The sequence below is a fragment of the Oncorhynchus mykiss genome, chromosome 1, assembly GCF_013265735.2.
Source record: "Oncorhynchus mykiss isolate Arlee chromosome 1, USDA_OmykA_1.1, whole genome shotgun sequence".
NCBI lineage: Eukaryota > Metazoa > Chordata > Actinopteri > Salmoniformes > Salmonidae > Oncorhynchus > Oncorhynchus mykiss.
The window spans coordinates 12,918,400-12,934,926 of NC_048565.1; the positions used below are offsets into that span (position 1 = coordinate 12,918,400).

Below are 16,527 nucleotides of genomic sequence, written 5' to 3' on the forward strand. Positions count from 1 at the left end.
AGAGGGTCTCAGGGTTTTTACTATTAGAGATGGATGCCCTTTTGCCTAGCCTTCTACTCTTTGCTGTAGAGGGTATTGATTGTGCTATTGGATTTTGGGAAAAACAGTTTTCCTCTTGGCAGGGAGATTTGAATCTAATGCCATGGATCTCACTTCTCCATGTGTCCATTGACCTCGATGACAGAGAGGGAGAATTTCATTCACTTTTAAACACTTGTAGTTATTTTGTTAAAGGCATAGGAAGATACTCAGGCAAAATGTCCTCGGTGAATATGGTCTCAAATTCTATTGAATGATAATGGATTGTGTGATTCCTGTAGAAGACCCTTTGTGCTTTGCTCGGCCCCAGAGAGTGCAGATTCTGTTTGAAAACTTCAAACATGCATCCTTCTTTCTCATCTGCCTTCTGATAAGCTTGAGCAATGTGGTGGGTACCGTGCATTCACTTGTCCAATGCTGTTAGCCACAACATTTCAGGGCAAGGAAAGAAGGAAGCGTGCATTTTTTTATTTTGTTTAAGGGCCTGTGTAAACCCTGACCTCACTGTACTATACCATCTTTGACCTACTGACCCCCCCCCCCCCCCCCCCCCAGCCTCTGAGGATGCACTGTAACTGCTGTGCCCTGGTGTCCAGCTCGGGCCACCTTACTGGCAGCAACCGAGGAGACGAAATTGACCGCACCGAATGCGTCATCCGCATGAACAATGCCCCAAACGGAAACAATTTCAAACAGGATGTGGGCAGGCGCACTAGCCTGCGCGTCATCGCCCACTCCAGCGTGCAGAGGGTGCTGCAGAGACGGCAGGAGCTGCTCAACACCAACCAGGACTCTGTCTTCCTCTTCTGGGGACCCACCAGCTCCATGCGGCGCGACGGCAAGGGCAGGGTCTTCAACAATCTGCGTCTGATCAACCAGCTGCTTCCCAAGCTCAAGGTCTACGTCATCTCCCCCCTCAAGATGCTGGAGTTTGACGAGCTCTTCAAAAATGAAACGGGAAAAGACAGGTAGGATTTTGTCATTGGGTTTTAACCTTTCTGATCTCCCCATCCCGGATCCGGGATCGTGAATACAGACTCAAGCTCATTACCATAACGCAACGTTAACTATTCATGAAAATCGCAAATGAAATGAAATAAATATGCCATCTCTCAAGCTTAGCCTTTTGTAAACAACACTGTCATCTCAGATTTTCAAAATATGCTTCTCAACCATAGGAAAACAATAATTTGTGTAAAAGTAGCTAGCTAGCGTAGCATTTAGCGTTAGCATTAGCGTTAGCATCCAGCACGCAACATTTCAACAAAAACATAAAAGCCTTCAAATAAAATAATTTACCTTTGAAGAACTTCTGATGTTTTCAATGAGGAGACTCTCAGTTAGATAGCAGATGCTCAGTTCTTCCAAAAAGATTCTTTGTGTATTAGAAATAGCTCCGTTTTGTACATCACATTTGGCTACCAAAAAAAACGAAAATTCAGTCCTCAAAACGCGAACTTTTTTCCAAATTAACTCCATAATATCGACTGAAAACATGGCAAACGTTGTTTAGAATCAATCCTCAAGGTGTTTTTCAAATATCTCTTCGATGATATATCGTTCGTGGAAGTGTGCTTTCTCTCCTGAATCCCAGGAGAAAATGCCCGCACCTGAAGATTACGCACAAATTTAGACAAAGGACACCGGGCGGACCCCTGGAAAATGTAGTCTCTTATGGCCAATCTTCCAATGATATGCCTACAAATACGTCACAATGCTGCCGACATCTTGGGGAAACGGCAGAAGGTCTAAGCTTATTCCTGTCGCATTCACAGCCATATAAGGAGACATTAGAAAACAGAGCTTCAGAAATTCTGCTCATTTCCTGTTTGACGTATCATCTTGGTTTCGCCTGTAGAATGAGTTCTGGGGCACTTACAGACAAAATCTTTGCAGATTCTGAAACTTCAGAGTGTTTTCTTTCCAAAACTGTCAAGAAGATGCATGCACGAGCATCTTTTCGTGACAAAATATCGCGCTTAAAACGGGAACGTTTTTTATCCAAAAATGAAATAGCGCCCCTAGAGATGCAACTGGTTAACTTTGTGAGTCTGGCTATCCAATTCTGGTCGAGGATGACATCTGAAGAATACAGTCGCTGTGTCTGAGAACTTGAATCAGGATTTTCCAGGGAAGCCAAATGCATTGTTATCAGAGCTCTTGAGCATACATATTCTAATACACAGTTTAATACACATATATTATAATACACCTTCTAATACATATATTATACTATACATTTTAATACACATGCATATTCTAATTCACATGTCAATACATTTCAATACACATACACACTTACTACACACTTAATACACGTGTATATACATATTATAATATACATTTTAATACACATACACATGTTAATACACATATATAGTATAATACACATTTTAATACACATACACATGTTAATACACATATATAGTATAATACACATTTTAATACACATACACATGTTAATACACATATATAGTATACTACACATTTTAATACACATGCATATTCTAATACATATTTTAATACACATGCATATTCTAATTCATATTTTAATACACATACATATTCTAATACATTTTTTAATACACATACATATTCTAATACATATTTTAATACACATACATATTCTAATACATATTTTAATACACATACATATTCTAATACATATTTTAATACACATACATATTCTAATACATATTTTAATACACATACATATTCTAATACATATTTTAATACACATACATATTCTAATACATATTTTAATACACATACATATTCTAATACATATTTTAATACACATACATATTCTAATACACATACAGTTAAAGTCCGAGTTTACATACACTTAGGTTTGAGTTTGAGTTTGAGTTTATTTTATTTTTACAGGGACAGTGCCCATTAATCGGCAACAGGGTAGCCTAGTGGTTAGAGCGTTGGACTAGTAACCGGAAGGTTGCAAGTTCAAACCCCCGAGCTGACAAGGTACGAATCTTTCGTTCTGCCCCTGAACAGGCAGTTAACCCACTGTTCCTAGGCAGTCATTGAAAATAAGAATTTGTTCTTAACTGACTTGCCTAGTTAAATAAAGGTCAAATAAAAATAATCAACGATTCAGTAAAAGTGTCGGTTTTAGCCAGCTGGCTAATTTTCAACCGCAGTCCCTGGGCAGGTTATTTAAAAACAATGACAATATCATTGAGCAGTGAGCACACTCAGAGCAACATAGGACAAGCAAGACAGAGCAACATAGGACAAGCAAGACGTAGCATACAGACAGAGCAACATAGAACAAGCAAGACGTAGCATACAGACAGAGCAACATAGAACAAAAAGCAGCAAGACAAAATTCATAAAAGCAACAAAGTGTTTCCACACCTCACAAGCTACAGACAACATGGAACTAGGGATTATGTTCACAAATCTGATTGACCTTTAGCCATGTATTCAAGCATTTTGTGAAAGTGTGATAGGTGGTGCAGGTATGTGTGTCTGATGGCAGTGTATTCCAGACATGGGAAGCTCTCACAGAGAAAGAGGATTTCCTAAAGGTGCTTTTCCTTAAGGGAACTATACAGTCACCTCTCATGGCAGACCTTGTGGATCTGCTGCCATATGTTTGGGTTTTCTGTTTAACAAAAATACTGAGTGGAGGAGGAGCCGGGCCATTTAGGATCTTGAATACAAGACATGCGTCGGTGTATTGCACAAGATTTTCCCAACTCAGGAGCTCATGCTTTCTGAGGATGTAACAGTGATGATGGCTATTGGGCTTCCTATCAAGTACTTTGAGAGCCTGTTTGTAGACAGACTGAATAGGTTTTAATGTTGTACAGCAAGCTTGGGCCCAACTAGTCAAGCAGTATGTTAAGTGGGGGAGTATCATAGATTTGAAGTACAGTTTTGCTACCTCTGTAGTCAAACAATTTTGTATAAATCGGAAATTAGCTAGGTTGAACTTGGTTATTTGAATTACCTTTTTCACATGCTTTTTAAAAGAGAGGTTGGAATCAAGTATGATGCCAAGGTACTTCAAATCAGATACCTCCTGGAGCTTCTCCCCTGACACATAGACATCTGGCTCAGTAGCATCTGTTTCCCTCTTTGTGAAGAACATGCAAACAGTTTTTTTCACATTGAGATGCAAACACGAGTCACTGAGCCACTTTGTAACCTGGACCATTACAGTAGTGAGTTCTTGTGCAGCTTGTTGTTTTCTCTTTGCATGCACATATATCACTGTATCATCTGCACACATTTGAACTTCAGACCCAGTACAGACAGAAGGCAGATCCTTAATGTACAGGCTGAACAGGAGGGGCACCAGTATTGACCCTTGGGGCCCTCCCACATCATAGCTAAGAGTGGGCGACAGCTCATTGCTCACTCTGACACACTGAGTTCTGCCTTCAAGGTATGATTTCATCCATCTCAAGGCATCAGGGGAAAAGTTGAACTTGGACAATTTTGTGATGAGAATCTCATGGTTAACAGTATCAAAAGCCTTCCTTAGGTCCAGAAACACTGCCCCAACAACGCACCCTTTGTCCATCTTGGACTTCACATTTTCCAGAAGAAAGCAGTTGGCCGTTTTTGTGGAGTGTTTCGCTCTGAAGCCAAACTGCATGGAGTGTAATGTGAAGGGGCTGTTGTTGAGGTGGGCAATCAGATGTTCTGCTACACAGGTTGGAGTCATTAAAACTATTTTTTCAAACACTTCACAAATTTCTTGTTAAGAAACTATAGTTTTCGCAAGTTGGTTAGAATCAAATAACAGTTTATTGGTTGCTTACTGTCACGCCCTGGTCTTAGTATTTTTTGTTTTCTTTATTATTTTGGTCAGGCCAGGGTGTGACATGGGTTTATTATGTGGTGTGTTTTGTCTTGTTTTTTTTTGTAGGTATTGGGATTGTGATATAGTAGGGTTATCTAGAATAGTCTATGGCTGTCTGGAGTGGTTCTCAATCAGAGGCAGGTGTTTATTGTTGTCTCTGATTGGGAACCATATTTAGGTAGCCATATTCTGTGTTAGTTTGCACCAGTATAGGCTGTTTCGGTTTTCACAGTACGGTTCTTGTTTTGTATTGTTCGTGTTTATTCGTTATTAAACATGTATCAAAATTACCACGCTGCATTTTGGTCCGAGCCTTGCTACACTTCCTCTTCAGAGGAGGAGATAGAAGAAAACCGTAAAACTTACACAGTTTAGCACATATTATAGCAGGAGAAGCCACATGCTTATGTTACTAGCTCCTAACAATGCAGTATAATGTCAAATATTTGTGAACTTGTTGGACATTCTACTGCATTGTTAGGAGCTAGTAACATAAGCATGTTGCTGCTCCCGCTATTATATCTGCTAAACTGTGTAAGAGACCAATAAACCTTTATTTGATTTACAAAGCATGCAGAAGTAGAGTTAATATAATAATTATTATTATTATTATTTAATTCCTTGCATGTTGGTCTTATGCATGTCATATATGAATCATGCATGAATCCTAACTGACCTAAGACAGGGAATTTTTACGAGGATTAAATGTCAGGAATTGTAAAAAACTGTGTTTAAATGTTTTTGGCTAAGGTGTATGTAAACTTCCGACTTCAACTGTACACATTCTAATTTTAAAGCTGCCGTTGAGCATTTTTGACGCTCTTAACAAAAGACCAATTAATAAATCCCAACAACCACCAAACATATCACAGTATCCTTAAATGGGATTTAGTTCAAAGCACTCTGAATATATGTTAATACTCAGGAGGATTTACTGTAGATCCAATGGGATATGAGAGTCCAAATTAAGTGTACGATGCAGCTAGAGAGGGATTCTAAGACTATCTGAAGGTACAATAACACTGTCCTGAATAAAAAAAACAATGGCTGAATCACGTTGGGAATGGAAGAGGTAGAAGAAGAAACAAGAACAACATTGAGACAACCTGACAGCAAGTGCTGATTTTACCTCAGCACAAAGTTGCACACAATGTTGTGAAAAGTGAACAGCTACGGTGCATTGCAAAAGGATTCATACCCTTGGATTTATTCACAATTTATTGTATTACAAATGGGATTACAATTGATTTAATCGAGAGAAAAAATTGGTCAACATTCTCCTCTAAATACTCTGTAATGTCAAAGTGGAATTTAAAATGTTTTTTTTATTAAAACAAATTTGATATCTAAAATGGAGGAGTAAAATGTGGCTTAACAAATCATGTAATAAGTTACATGGACTCACTCTGTGTAAAATAATAGGGGTTGACAGATTCATTAAAGCCTGATATTGTAATGCCCGGGGTGTAGCGGAGGAAGATGTCAGGCGCAGGAAACAGAGAGTTCAGGGTAGCGATACTTTTAATTCACCACACAGGTGAAACCGACGCCAACCCAAACAAATGCCCCAAAACACGGGGAACTAAACAGTCCAGAAAATACACACATACACGGACAACCGTGACCTACACAGAGAATAATCCCGCCCACCCAGTAGGCGGGCCGGCTGGATAATAAAGCCCCACTAATAAACCTAATTAAACACAGCTGTAACTAATAAACAGACAAGGGGGAAAAAAGGATCAGTGGCAGCTAGTAGGCCGGTGACGATGACCGCCGAGCACCACCTGAACAGGAAGGGGAGTCACCTTCGGTAGGAGTCGTGACAGATATAGAAGGGCAGTGATTGGTAGATGGGTAACAATAACAAATCAGACATTGAATATCTCTTTAAGCATGGTCAAGTTAATAACTATGCTGTGGATTATATATTAAACCACCCAGACACATCAAAGATACAGTCATCCTTCTGAACTGAGCTGCAGGAAAGGAATGAACTGCTCCATGAGGCCATTGGCCACAGTTGCAGAGTTCAATGGCTTTGATGGGAGAAAACTGAGGATGGATCAACAACATTGTAGCAACTCCACAATAATGACTTGAAGGACAGCGTGAAAATAAGAGTACAAATATACTGAATAGAAATGCTACAAAACAAGCATCCTGTGTTTAACAAGGCACCAAAGTAATACTGACAAAAAATAAGAAAAGAAATGCACTTTTTGGCCTAAATGCAAAGCCTTATGTTTGTAATCCTATACAACACATCACTGAGTAACGGTCTCCTTATTTTCAAGTGGCTGCATCATGGTATGGGTTTGCTTGACATCGGCAAAAACTGGGGAGTTTTTCAGGATAAAATTAAATGGGATGGAGCTAAGCACAGTAAAAATCCTAGAGAAAAACCTGCTTCATCTGCTTTCCAACACACACTGGGAGATGAATTCACCTTTCAGCAGGACAATAACCTACACACAAGGCCAAATAATCCCTGGTGTTTACCAAGAAGACAGTGAATGTTTCTGAGTTTTGACTTAAATCTGATTGAAAACCTATGGCAAGATTTGAAAATTGCTGTCTATCCATGATCCCCAACATCTTGAAGGAGCTTGAAGAGTTCTGAAAAGAGTAAAGGGCTGATACTGCACAGTCCATCCAAGAACGCTCACTGCTGAGTGCTGCCAAAGGTGTTTCTAACATGTATTCACTCAGGGAGCTGAATACTTACGCAACGACTATATTTTAGTTATTTAATTTCTATTCATCTTTAAAAACAAAATAATAGTACATTTGAATCCCACTTTGCAGCACAATACAATTTGAATACAGTTGAAGTTGGAAGTTTACATACGCCTTAGCCAAATACATTTAAACTCAGTTTTTCACAATTCCTGACATTTAATCCTCGTAAAAATTCCCTGTCTTAGGTCAGAAAGGATCACCACTTTATTTTAAGAATGTGACATTTCAGAATAATAGTAGAGAGAATGATTTATTTCAGCTTTTATTTCTTTCATCACTTTCCCAGTGGGTCAGAAGTTTACATACACTCAATTAGTATTTGGTAGCATTGTCCTTTAAATTGTTTAACATGGGTCAAACGTTTTGGGTAGCCTTCCACAAGCTTCCCACAATAAGTTGGGTGAATTTTGGCCCATTCCTCCTGACAGAGCTTGTGTAACTGAGTCAGGTTTGTAGGCCTCCTTTCTCGCACAAGCTTTTTCAGATCTGCCCCCAAATGTCCTATAGGATTGAGGTCAGGGCTTTATGATGTCCACTCCAATACCTTGACTTTGTTGTCCTTAAGCCATTATGCCACAACTTTGTAAGTATGCTTGGGGTCATTGTCCATTTGGAAGACCCATTTGCGACCAAGCTTTAACTTCCTGACTGATGTCTTGAGATGTTGCTTCACATCATTTTCCTCCCTCATGAAGCCATCTATTTTGTGAAGTGCACCAGTCCCTCCTGCAGCAAAGCACCCCCACAACATGATGCTGCCACCCCCGTGCTTCACGTTTGGGATGGTGTTCTTCGGCTTCCAAGCCTCCCACTTTTTCCTCTAAACATAACGATGGTCTTTATGGCCAAACAGTTCTATTTTTGTTTCATCAGACCAGAGGACATTTCTCCAAAAAGTACGATCTTTGTCCCCATGTGCAGTTGCAAACCGTAGTCTGGCTTTTTTATGGTGGTTTTGGAGCAGTGGCTTCTTCCTTGCTGAGCGGCCTTTCAGGTTATGTCGATATAGGACTGGTTTTACTGTGGATATAGATAATTTTGTACCTGTTTCCACCAGCATCTTCACATGGTCCTTTGCTGTTTTTCTGGGATTAATCTGCACTTTTCGCACCAAAGTACGATCATCTCTAGGTTTGATGGCTGCGTGGTCCCATGGTGTTTATACTTGCATACTATTACTTGTACAGATGATTACTATTATTTGTACCTTCAGGCATTTGGAAATTGCTCCCAAGGATGAACCAGACTTGTGGAGGTCTACAAAAAACATTTCTGAGGTCTTGGCTGATTTCTTTTGATTTTCCCATGATGTCAAGCAAAGAGGGACTGAGTTTGAAGGTAGAACTTGACCTACATCCACAGGTACACCACCAATTGACTCAAATTATGTCAATTAGCCTGTCAGAAGCTTCCAAAGCCATGACATAATTTTCTGGAATTTCCCAAGCTATTTAAAGGCCTAGTTAACTTAGTGTATGTAAACTTCTGACCCACTGGAATTGTGATACAGTGAATTATAAGTGAATTAATCTGTCTGTAAACAATTGTTGGAAAAATGACTTGTGTCATGCACAAAGTAGATGTCCTAACCGACTTGCGAAAACTATAGTTTGTTAACAAGAAATTTGTGGAGTGGTTGAACAACTAGTTTTAATGACTCCAACCTTAGTGTATGCAAACTTCTAACTTCAACTGTACATCCAATTGGTATGAATACACAATGTTGCTCTGTATGTTGGGCATGTGCTATTTCAATGTCTGCTCAGCTCAGTCAGTCAGTCAGATACAGCATCATAGGCTTGGTAGCTAGCCTACAGTAAGTGACGCGCTTAAACATTTATGTCATGGCGAGCCAACCCAACATACTAATCATTAATAGATGCTGACAGATTATCTCTAGCAATCCAAATTAGCTCCAGCAGCTACATGACAGATACATATGCTATGATACTACAAGATAATTGGTGTCTTCATTAACTGTTGACAGGAAGTTACAGAAGCACTACACTGCCTCACAAGATGATGTCGCTGAGTCAGAGTTGGAAGCAGAAACCGATTACAGGTCCTACCAGACTCTCACTGGCTTGCACTCTCCCTGGCACTCTATCTGGCAGACGTTGCCAACAGCACACAGGATGAGCCCAGACACGATTGGCTCCGCTGTCATCTGGGATATCCCCCAGCGAGGGGCTGGTATGGCCGGCAGGTGTGGCAGGTCTAGCCCCGACAAACTAGCCTTGATGGCTCAGTAGATGAGAGGGCTCCATATTACAGGGGGCACCAGTTTGATGGCTGTTTATTGGCCTTGAAACCGTCATTTCATGTCAAATCATGTAAATTAGGAATATGGCAGTGTGAAAACTTATGGTATTAAAAATTACCAAATAAATTGAGGGCCTTGGCCAGAACGGATGTCACTGCGAACACTACATAGGGAGGTTTTGGCGTGATTAACATTCAATTCTATTGAATCATGCAGTACATTCTGTTGAACATGTCTTTTCTCCATTCACCTCATCCAGGAAGACCTCTAAATCGTGGCTGACCACTGGCTGGTTCACCATGGCCATTGCCCTGGAACTGTGTGACAGGGTCAATGTCTATGGCATGGTGGCTCCGGACTTCTGCAGGTGGGTTGGGTTCTGTGAAGTGCTGTTCGATAGGGATTATTACCCCAATTGTACTAATAGATTATTAACTGGCATATAAATTTGCAAAGGTAGGGTAAATTACTGGAAACTTTCTAAGTTTACCAGCAAACTACCAGAATTTTGGAAACTTAACATTTTCTTTTGGTCTTTTTGGGTAATTTAGACTATCACAGGTGTCTGTTATTATCTTTGGCCCTCTGATGTGGCCATATCCTAAAAAAAAAAACATCAACATGCTTTTCAACCGTTCGCTGCCCGCACCCGCCCACCCCACTAGCATCACCACCCTAAACGGTTCTGACCTAGAATATGTAGACAACTATAAATACCTAGGTGTCTGGCTAGCCTGTAAACTCTCCTTCCAGACTCATATTAAACATCTCCAATCCAAAATCAAATCTAGAATCTGCTTTCTATTTTGCAAAAAGCCTCCTTCACTCACGCCGCAAAACTTACCCTAGTAAAACGGACTATCCCACCGATCCTCGACTTTGGCGATGTCATCTACAAAATAGCATCCAATACTCTACTCAGCAAACGGGATGCAGTCTATCACAGTGCCATCCGTTTTGTTACCAAATCACCTTATACCACCCACCACTGTGACCTGTATGCTCTAGTCGGCTGGCCCTTGCTACATATTCGTCGGCAGACCCATTGGCTTCAGGTCATCTATAAGTCTATGCTAGGTAAAGCTCCGCCTAATCTCAGTTCTCTGGTCACGATAACAACAAGGACACGTTCCAGCAGGTGTATCTCACTGATCATCCGCAAAGCCAACACCTGATTTGGCCACCTTTCCAACCAGTTCTCTGCTGCCAGTGACTGGAACGAATTGCAAAAATCGCTGAAGCTGGAGACATATTTCCCTCACCAACTTTAAACATCAGCTATCTGAGCAGCTAACCGATCACTGCAGCTGTACACAGTCCATATGTAAATAGCCCACCCAATCTACCTGCCTCATCCCCATACTGTTTATATTTACTTTCCTGCTCTTTTGCACCAGTATCTCTACTTGCATTTCATCATCTGCTCATTTATCACTCCAGTGTTAATCTGCTAAATTGTAACTATTCGCTCCTATGGCCTATTTATTGCCTACCTCCTCATGCATTTTGCACACACTGTATATAGACTTTCTTTTTTTTCTACTTTGTCATTGACTTGTTTATTGTGTTATTGGCTTGTTTATTGTTTGTTCCATGTTATTCCATGTGTAACTCTGTGTTGTTGTCTGTGTCACACTGCTTTGTTTTATCTTGGCCAGGTCGCAGTTGCAAATGATAACTTGTTCTCAACTAGCCTACCTGGTTAAATAAAGGTGAAATAAATAAAAATATATATACAGTGGGGCAAAAAAGTATTTAGTCAGCCACCAATTGTGCAAGTTCTCCCACTTAAAAATATGAGATAGGCCTGTAATTTTCATCATAGGTACACTTCAACTATGACAGACAAAATGAGGGGGGAAAATCCAGAAAATCACATTGTAGGACTTTTATGAATTTATTTGCAAATTATGGTGGTAAATAAGTATTTGGTCAATAACAAAAGTTTATCTCAATACTTTGTTATATACCCTTTGTTGGCAATGACAGAGGTCAAACGTTTTCTGTAAGTCTTCACAATGTTTTCACACACTGTTGCTGGTATTTTGGCCCATTCCTCCATGCAGATCTCCTCTAGAGCAGTGATGTTTTGGGGCTGTTGCTGGGCAACACGGACTTTCAACTCCCTCCAAAGATTTTCTATGGGGTTGAGATCTGGAGACTGGCTAGGCCACTCAGGGACCTTGAAATGCTTCTTACGAAGCCACTCCTTCGTTGCCCGGGTGGTGTGTTTGGGATCATTGTCATGCTGAAAGACCCAGCCACGTTTCATCTTCAATGCCTTTGCTGATGGAAGGAGGTTTTCACTCAAAATCTCACGATACATGGCCCCATTCATTATTTCCTTTACACGGATCAGTCGTCCTGGTCCCTTTGCAGAAAAACAGCCCTAAAGCATGATGTTTCCACCCCCATGCTTCACAGTAGGTATGGTGTTCTTTGGATTCAACTCAGCATTCTTTGTCCTCCAAACACGACGAGTTGAGTTTTTACCAAAAAGTTCTGGTTTCATCTGACCATATGACATTCTCCCAATCTTCTTCTGGATCATCCAAATGCTCTCTAGCAAACTTCAGACGGGCCTGGACATGTACTGGCTTAAGCAGGGGGACACGTCTGGCACTGCAGGATTTGAGTCCCTGGCGGCGTAGTGTGTTACTGATGGTAGGCTTTGTTACTTTGGTCCCAGCTCTCTGCAGGTCATTCACTTGGTCCCCCCGTGTGGTTCTGGGATTTTTGCTCACCGTTCTTGTGATCATTTTGACCCCACGGGGTGAGATCTTGCGTGGAGCCCCAGATCGAGGGAGATTATCAGTGGTCTTGTATGTCTTCCATTTCCTAATAATTGCTCCCACAGTTGATTTCTTCAAACCAAGCTGCTTACCTATTGCAGATTCAGTCTTCCCAGCCTGGTGCAGGTCTAAAATGTTGTTTCTGGTGTCCTTTGACAGCTCTTTGGTCTTGGCCATAGTGGAGTTTGGAGTGTGACTGTTTGAGGTTGTGGATAGGTGTCTTTTATACTGATAACAAGTTCACACAGGTGCCATTAATACAGGTAACGAGTGGAGGACAGAGGAGCCTCTTAAAGAAGAAATTACAGGTCTGTGAGAGCCAGAAATCTTGCTTGTTTGTAGGTGACCAAATACTTATTTTCCACCATAATTTGCAAATAAATTCATTAAAAATCCTACAATGTGATTTTCTGGATTTTTTAAAATAATTTTGTCTGTCATAGTTGAATTGTACCGATGATGACAATTACAGGCCTCTCTCATCTTTTTAAGTGGGAGAACATGCACAATTGGTGGCTGACTAAATACTTTTTTGCCCCACTGTATATATTTTTTAAAAAAAACACTTAGTGAATACCTTTGGTGTTTAATATAAGCGTTTCAGCATTAAATATCCTTCATATTTGGGTTACTTATTTTTCTATGTAAATATGTATTTTCTATGTAAACATGTCTTTGTCCAAACTGCTGGCAGTTGTGAAAAAAAGTAATTAATTGGAAGAGTTGCAGAATCTATTGAAAATAATGACATTGTTGATTAGATAGAGTACTTTTTTCATTAATTAGGCTATTTTCTCTTGAACAATATGGTCTATCCACTAGAAACTCATGGACAATATGGACACAGATATAAAACATGAATACTATACACAGTATCAGTCAAAGGTTTGGACACACCTACACATTAAAGGGTTTTTCTATATTTTTACAATTTTCTACATTGTAGAATAATAGTGAAGACATCAACACTATGAAATAACACATATGGAATCATGTAGTAACCAAAACATTGTTAAACAAATCAAAATATATTTTATATGTGAGATACTTCGAAGTAGAAACCCTTTGCCTCGATGACAGCTTTGCACACTTTTGGCATTCTCTCAACCAGCTTCATGAGGTAGTCACTTGTAATGCATTTCAATTAACAGGTGTGCCTTGTTAAAAGTACATTTGTGGAATTTCTTTCCTTCTTAATGCGTTTGAGCCAGTCAGTTGTGTTGTGACAAGGTAGGGGTGGTATACAGAAGATTTGCTAAAATACAAAGTTCATATTATGGCAAGAACACCTCAAATAAGAAAAGAGAAACGACAGTCCATCATCACTTTAAGACATGAAGGTCAGTCAATAAGGAACATTTCAAGAACTTTGAAACTTTCTTCAAGCACAGTCGCAAAAACCATCAAGTGCTATGATGAAACTGGCTCTCATGAGGACCACCACAGGAAAAGAAGACCCAGATTTACCTCTGCTGCAGAGGATAAGTTTATTAGAGTTAACTGCACCTCAGATTGCAGGCCAAATGAAGAGCGATGGACATTAGAGCGGTGGAAATCTGTCCTTCGGTCTGATGAGTCCAAATTTCTGATTTTTGTTTCCAACTGCCTTGTCTTTGTGAGATGCAGAGTAGATGAACGGATGATCTCCACATGTGTTGTTCCCACCGTGAAGCATGGAAGAGGAGGTGTGATGGTGTGGGGGTTCTTTGCTGATTTATTTAGAATTCAAGGCACACTTAACCAGCATGCCTACCACAGCATTCTGCAGCGATACCCCATATGAGCTGGTTTGCGCTTAGTGGGACTATCAGTTGTTTTTCAATAGGACAATGACCCAAAACACACCTCCAGGCTGTGTAGGGGCTGTTTGACCAAGAAGGAGAGTGATGGATTGCTGCATCAGATGACCTGGCCTCCACAATCACACGACCTCAACCCAATTGATATGGTTTGGGATGAGTGGGATCACAGAGTGAAGGAAACGCAGCCTACAAATGCCCAGCATATGTGGGTACTCCTTCAAAACTGTTGGACATGCATTCCAGGTGACTACCTCATGAAGCGTGTTGTTAGAATTCCAAGAGTGTGCAAAGCTGTCATCAAGGCAACGTGTGGCTACTTTGAAGAATCTTAAATCTAAAATATATTTTGATTAGTTTAACACTTTTTTGGTTACGACGTGATTCCACATGTGCTGTTTCATAGTTTTGATGTCTTCACTAGTATTCTACAATGTAGGAAACAGTCTAAATAAAGGAAAACCCTTGAATGTGTAGATGTGTCCGAACTTTGACTGGTATTGTATATTTTTATTTTTATTTTATTTGAGCATTAATTACTAAAATTATAGAGCATTCCATAGGTAACTTTTACTACCATTTTTTATAAATGTTTATATTCTGGCAAATACAATGTACCTGCTTGTGTCCTGAATATCCTGACTAGAAATGTGTTGTTTTACAGGGTCAGCCGTAGTAGTACAGCACCCCTGGAGCAAATTAGGTTTAAGTGCCTTGCTCAAGGGTACAGACAGATTTATCACCTTATCGGCTTGGGTATTCGAACCAGTGACCTTTGGTTACTGGCCCAATGCTGCTAGGCTGTCTGCCGCCTGTAGATTGATGGAGGATTACAGTAGCTTCAGACATTAAGCTGATATCCATAGGCAGGTCCATGGGACCATATCAAATGCCTTTGCTGTTTGGATGATTCATGTTGGCTCAAACGCCCCTCTTGAGGCCCGAGTCTACTGAGTGTAATACTTTCAGGATCATCACAGGGATCATGGGACTAGCTTTGATGAGCACAGGGCTCTCATGGCTAAGAAATATTTTTATGATATCTCTCTCATCTCTCTCTCTTTCTCTTTCCCTCTTTCTCCCTCCGTTTAACACTCCTTTCCTCATTCTTTCATTCTCTCTCTCACGCACGCATGCACACTTTCCCTTTTTCTCTCTGTTAATCTATCTCTCCATCACTCCCCTGTCCATTCTCACTCTCTGTCTCCAACCTCTTCCGTTTTCTCCCTCCGTATTCCCCTTTCTTCCTCTCTCTCTTCTCATCCTCTTTTCACAGTACTCCCTCTCATCTCTCGGTGCCGTATCATTACTATGAGCCCTCTGGCCCAGACGAGTGCTCCCTGTATCTCTCCCACGAGCACAACCAGAGCGGCGGCCACCACAGCTTCATCACGGAGAAAACGGTGTTCGCCAACTGGGCCCAGAAGTATGACATCCACTTCTACCAGCCAGACTGGATCCCGTCCTCCACTCTCAATGGAAGGAGCTCACACACACCTGCTACAGCTGTCTCCTGATACCAGACAAACAGTCAGACAGACAGACAGAAACGTCCACAGGACCAGTGGTGACCCGTCATTCAGGGCAGGTGGGGAAGAGCACCACCTGTTTTGAGCCCCACCTGTTTATCAAAAAAAGGATTATACATTTTTTCCTCCCCCTGTTTGCATGTTGTTTTGGCATTAATACGTGTCACATATCAGTTTCTAAACAATGTAAAAAAATAAATATATAATTGAGTTAATAAAGCCGTATATGAACTCTCTTTTTTGCTTTCTTGAGTAAGGTAGATCCAAAATTCAGGTGTTTCAGACTAGCTTAGTGCTTTCTCTGGTGGTGGGGCAGCCAGTGGAAAATACAGAGCATAGGGGTTGGTAATGTTCTCTAGTTGCACCGTGATTGGCTCAGTGTTCTGTCACTCATGGGGACACTACGTCACCACAAAATCATCTGCAGGTAGAGCTAAAGAATTCAAGCCCCTTGGGTGTTGCCATAGAGTTACATTAGAAGTGCCCATCTAAGAAGGCTCAAGGTCATTGGTCACAGATAAAATGACGTCAA

The 16,527-nt window shown here is 40.7% G+C and overlaps 1 protein-coding gene across 1 annotated transcript in view; it reads left to right on the forward strand.

Moving 5' to 3' along the window:
* The window catches only part of LOC110537039 (alpha-N-acetylgalactosaminide alpha-2,6-sialyltransferase 5), a 39,199-nt gene extending 22,986 nt beyond the window's left edge, over window positions 1–16,213 (forward strand). Inside the window, exons 3-5 of the mRNA XM_036944295.1 lie at window positions 595–1,007; window positions 10,135–10,242; window positions 15,743–16,213. Coding sequence (XP_036800190.1) covers window positions 595–1,007; window positions 10,135–10,242; window positions 15,743–15,983 — 762 coding nt within the window. The 3' untranslated portion in view covers window positions 15,984–16,213. The remainder of the gene's footprint in view (window positions 1–594; window positions 1,008–10,134; window positions 10,243–15,742) is intronic.
* Window positions 16,214–16,527: the final 314 nt, after the last annotated feature.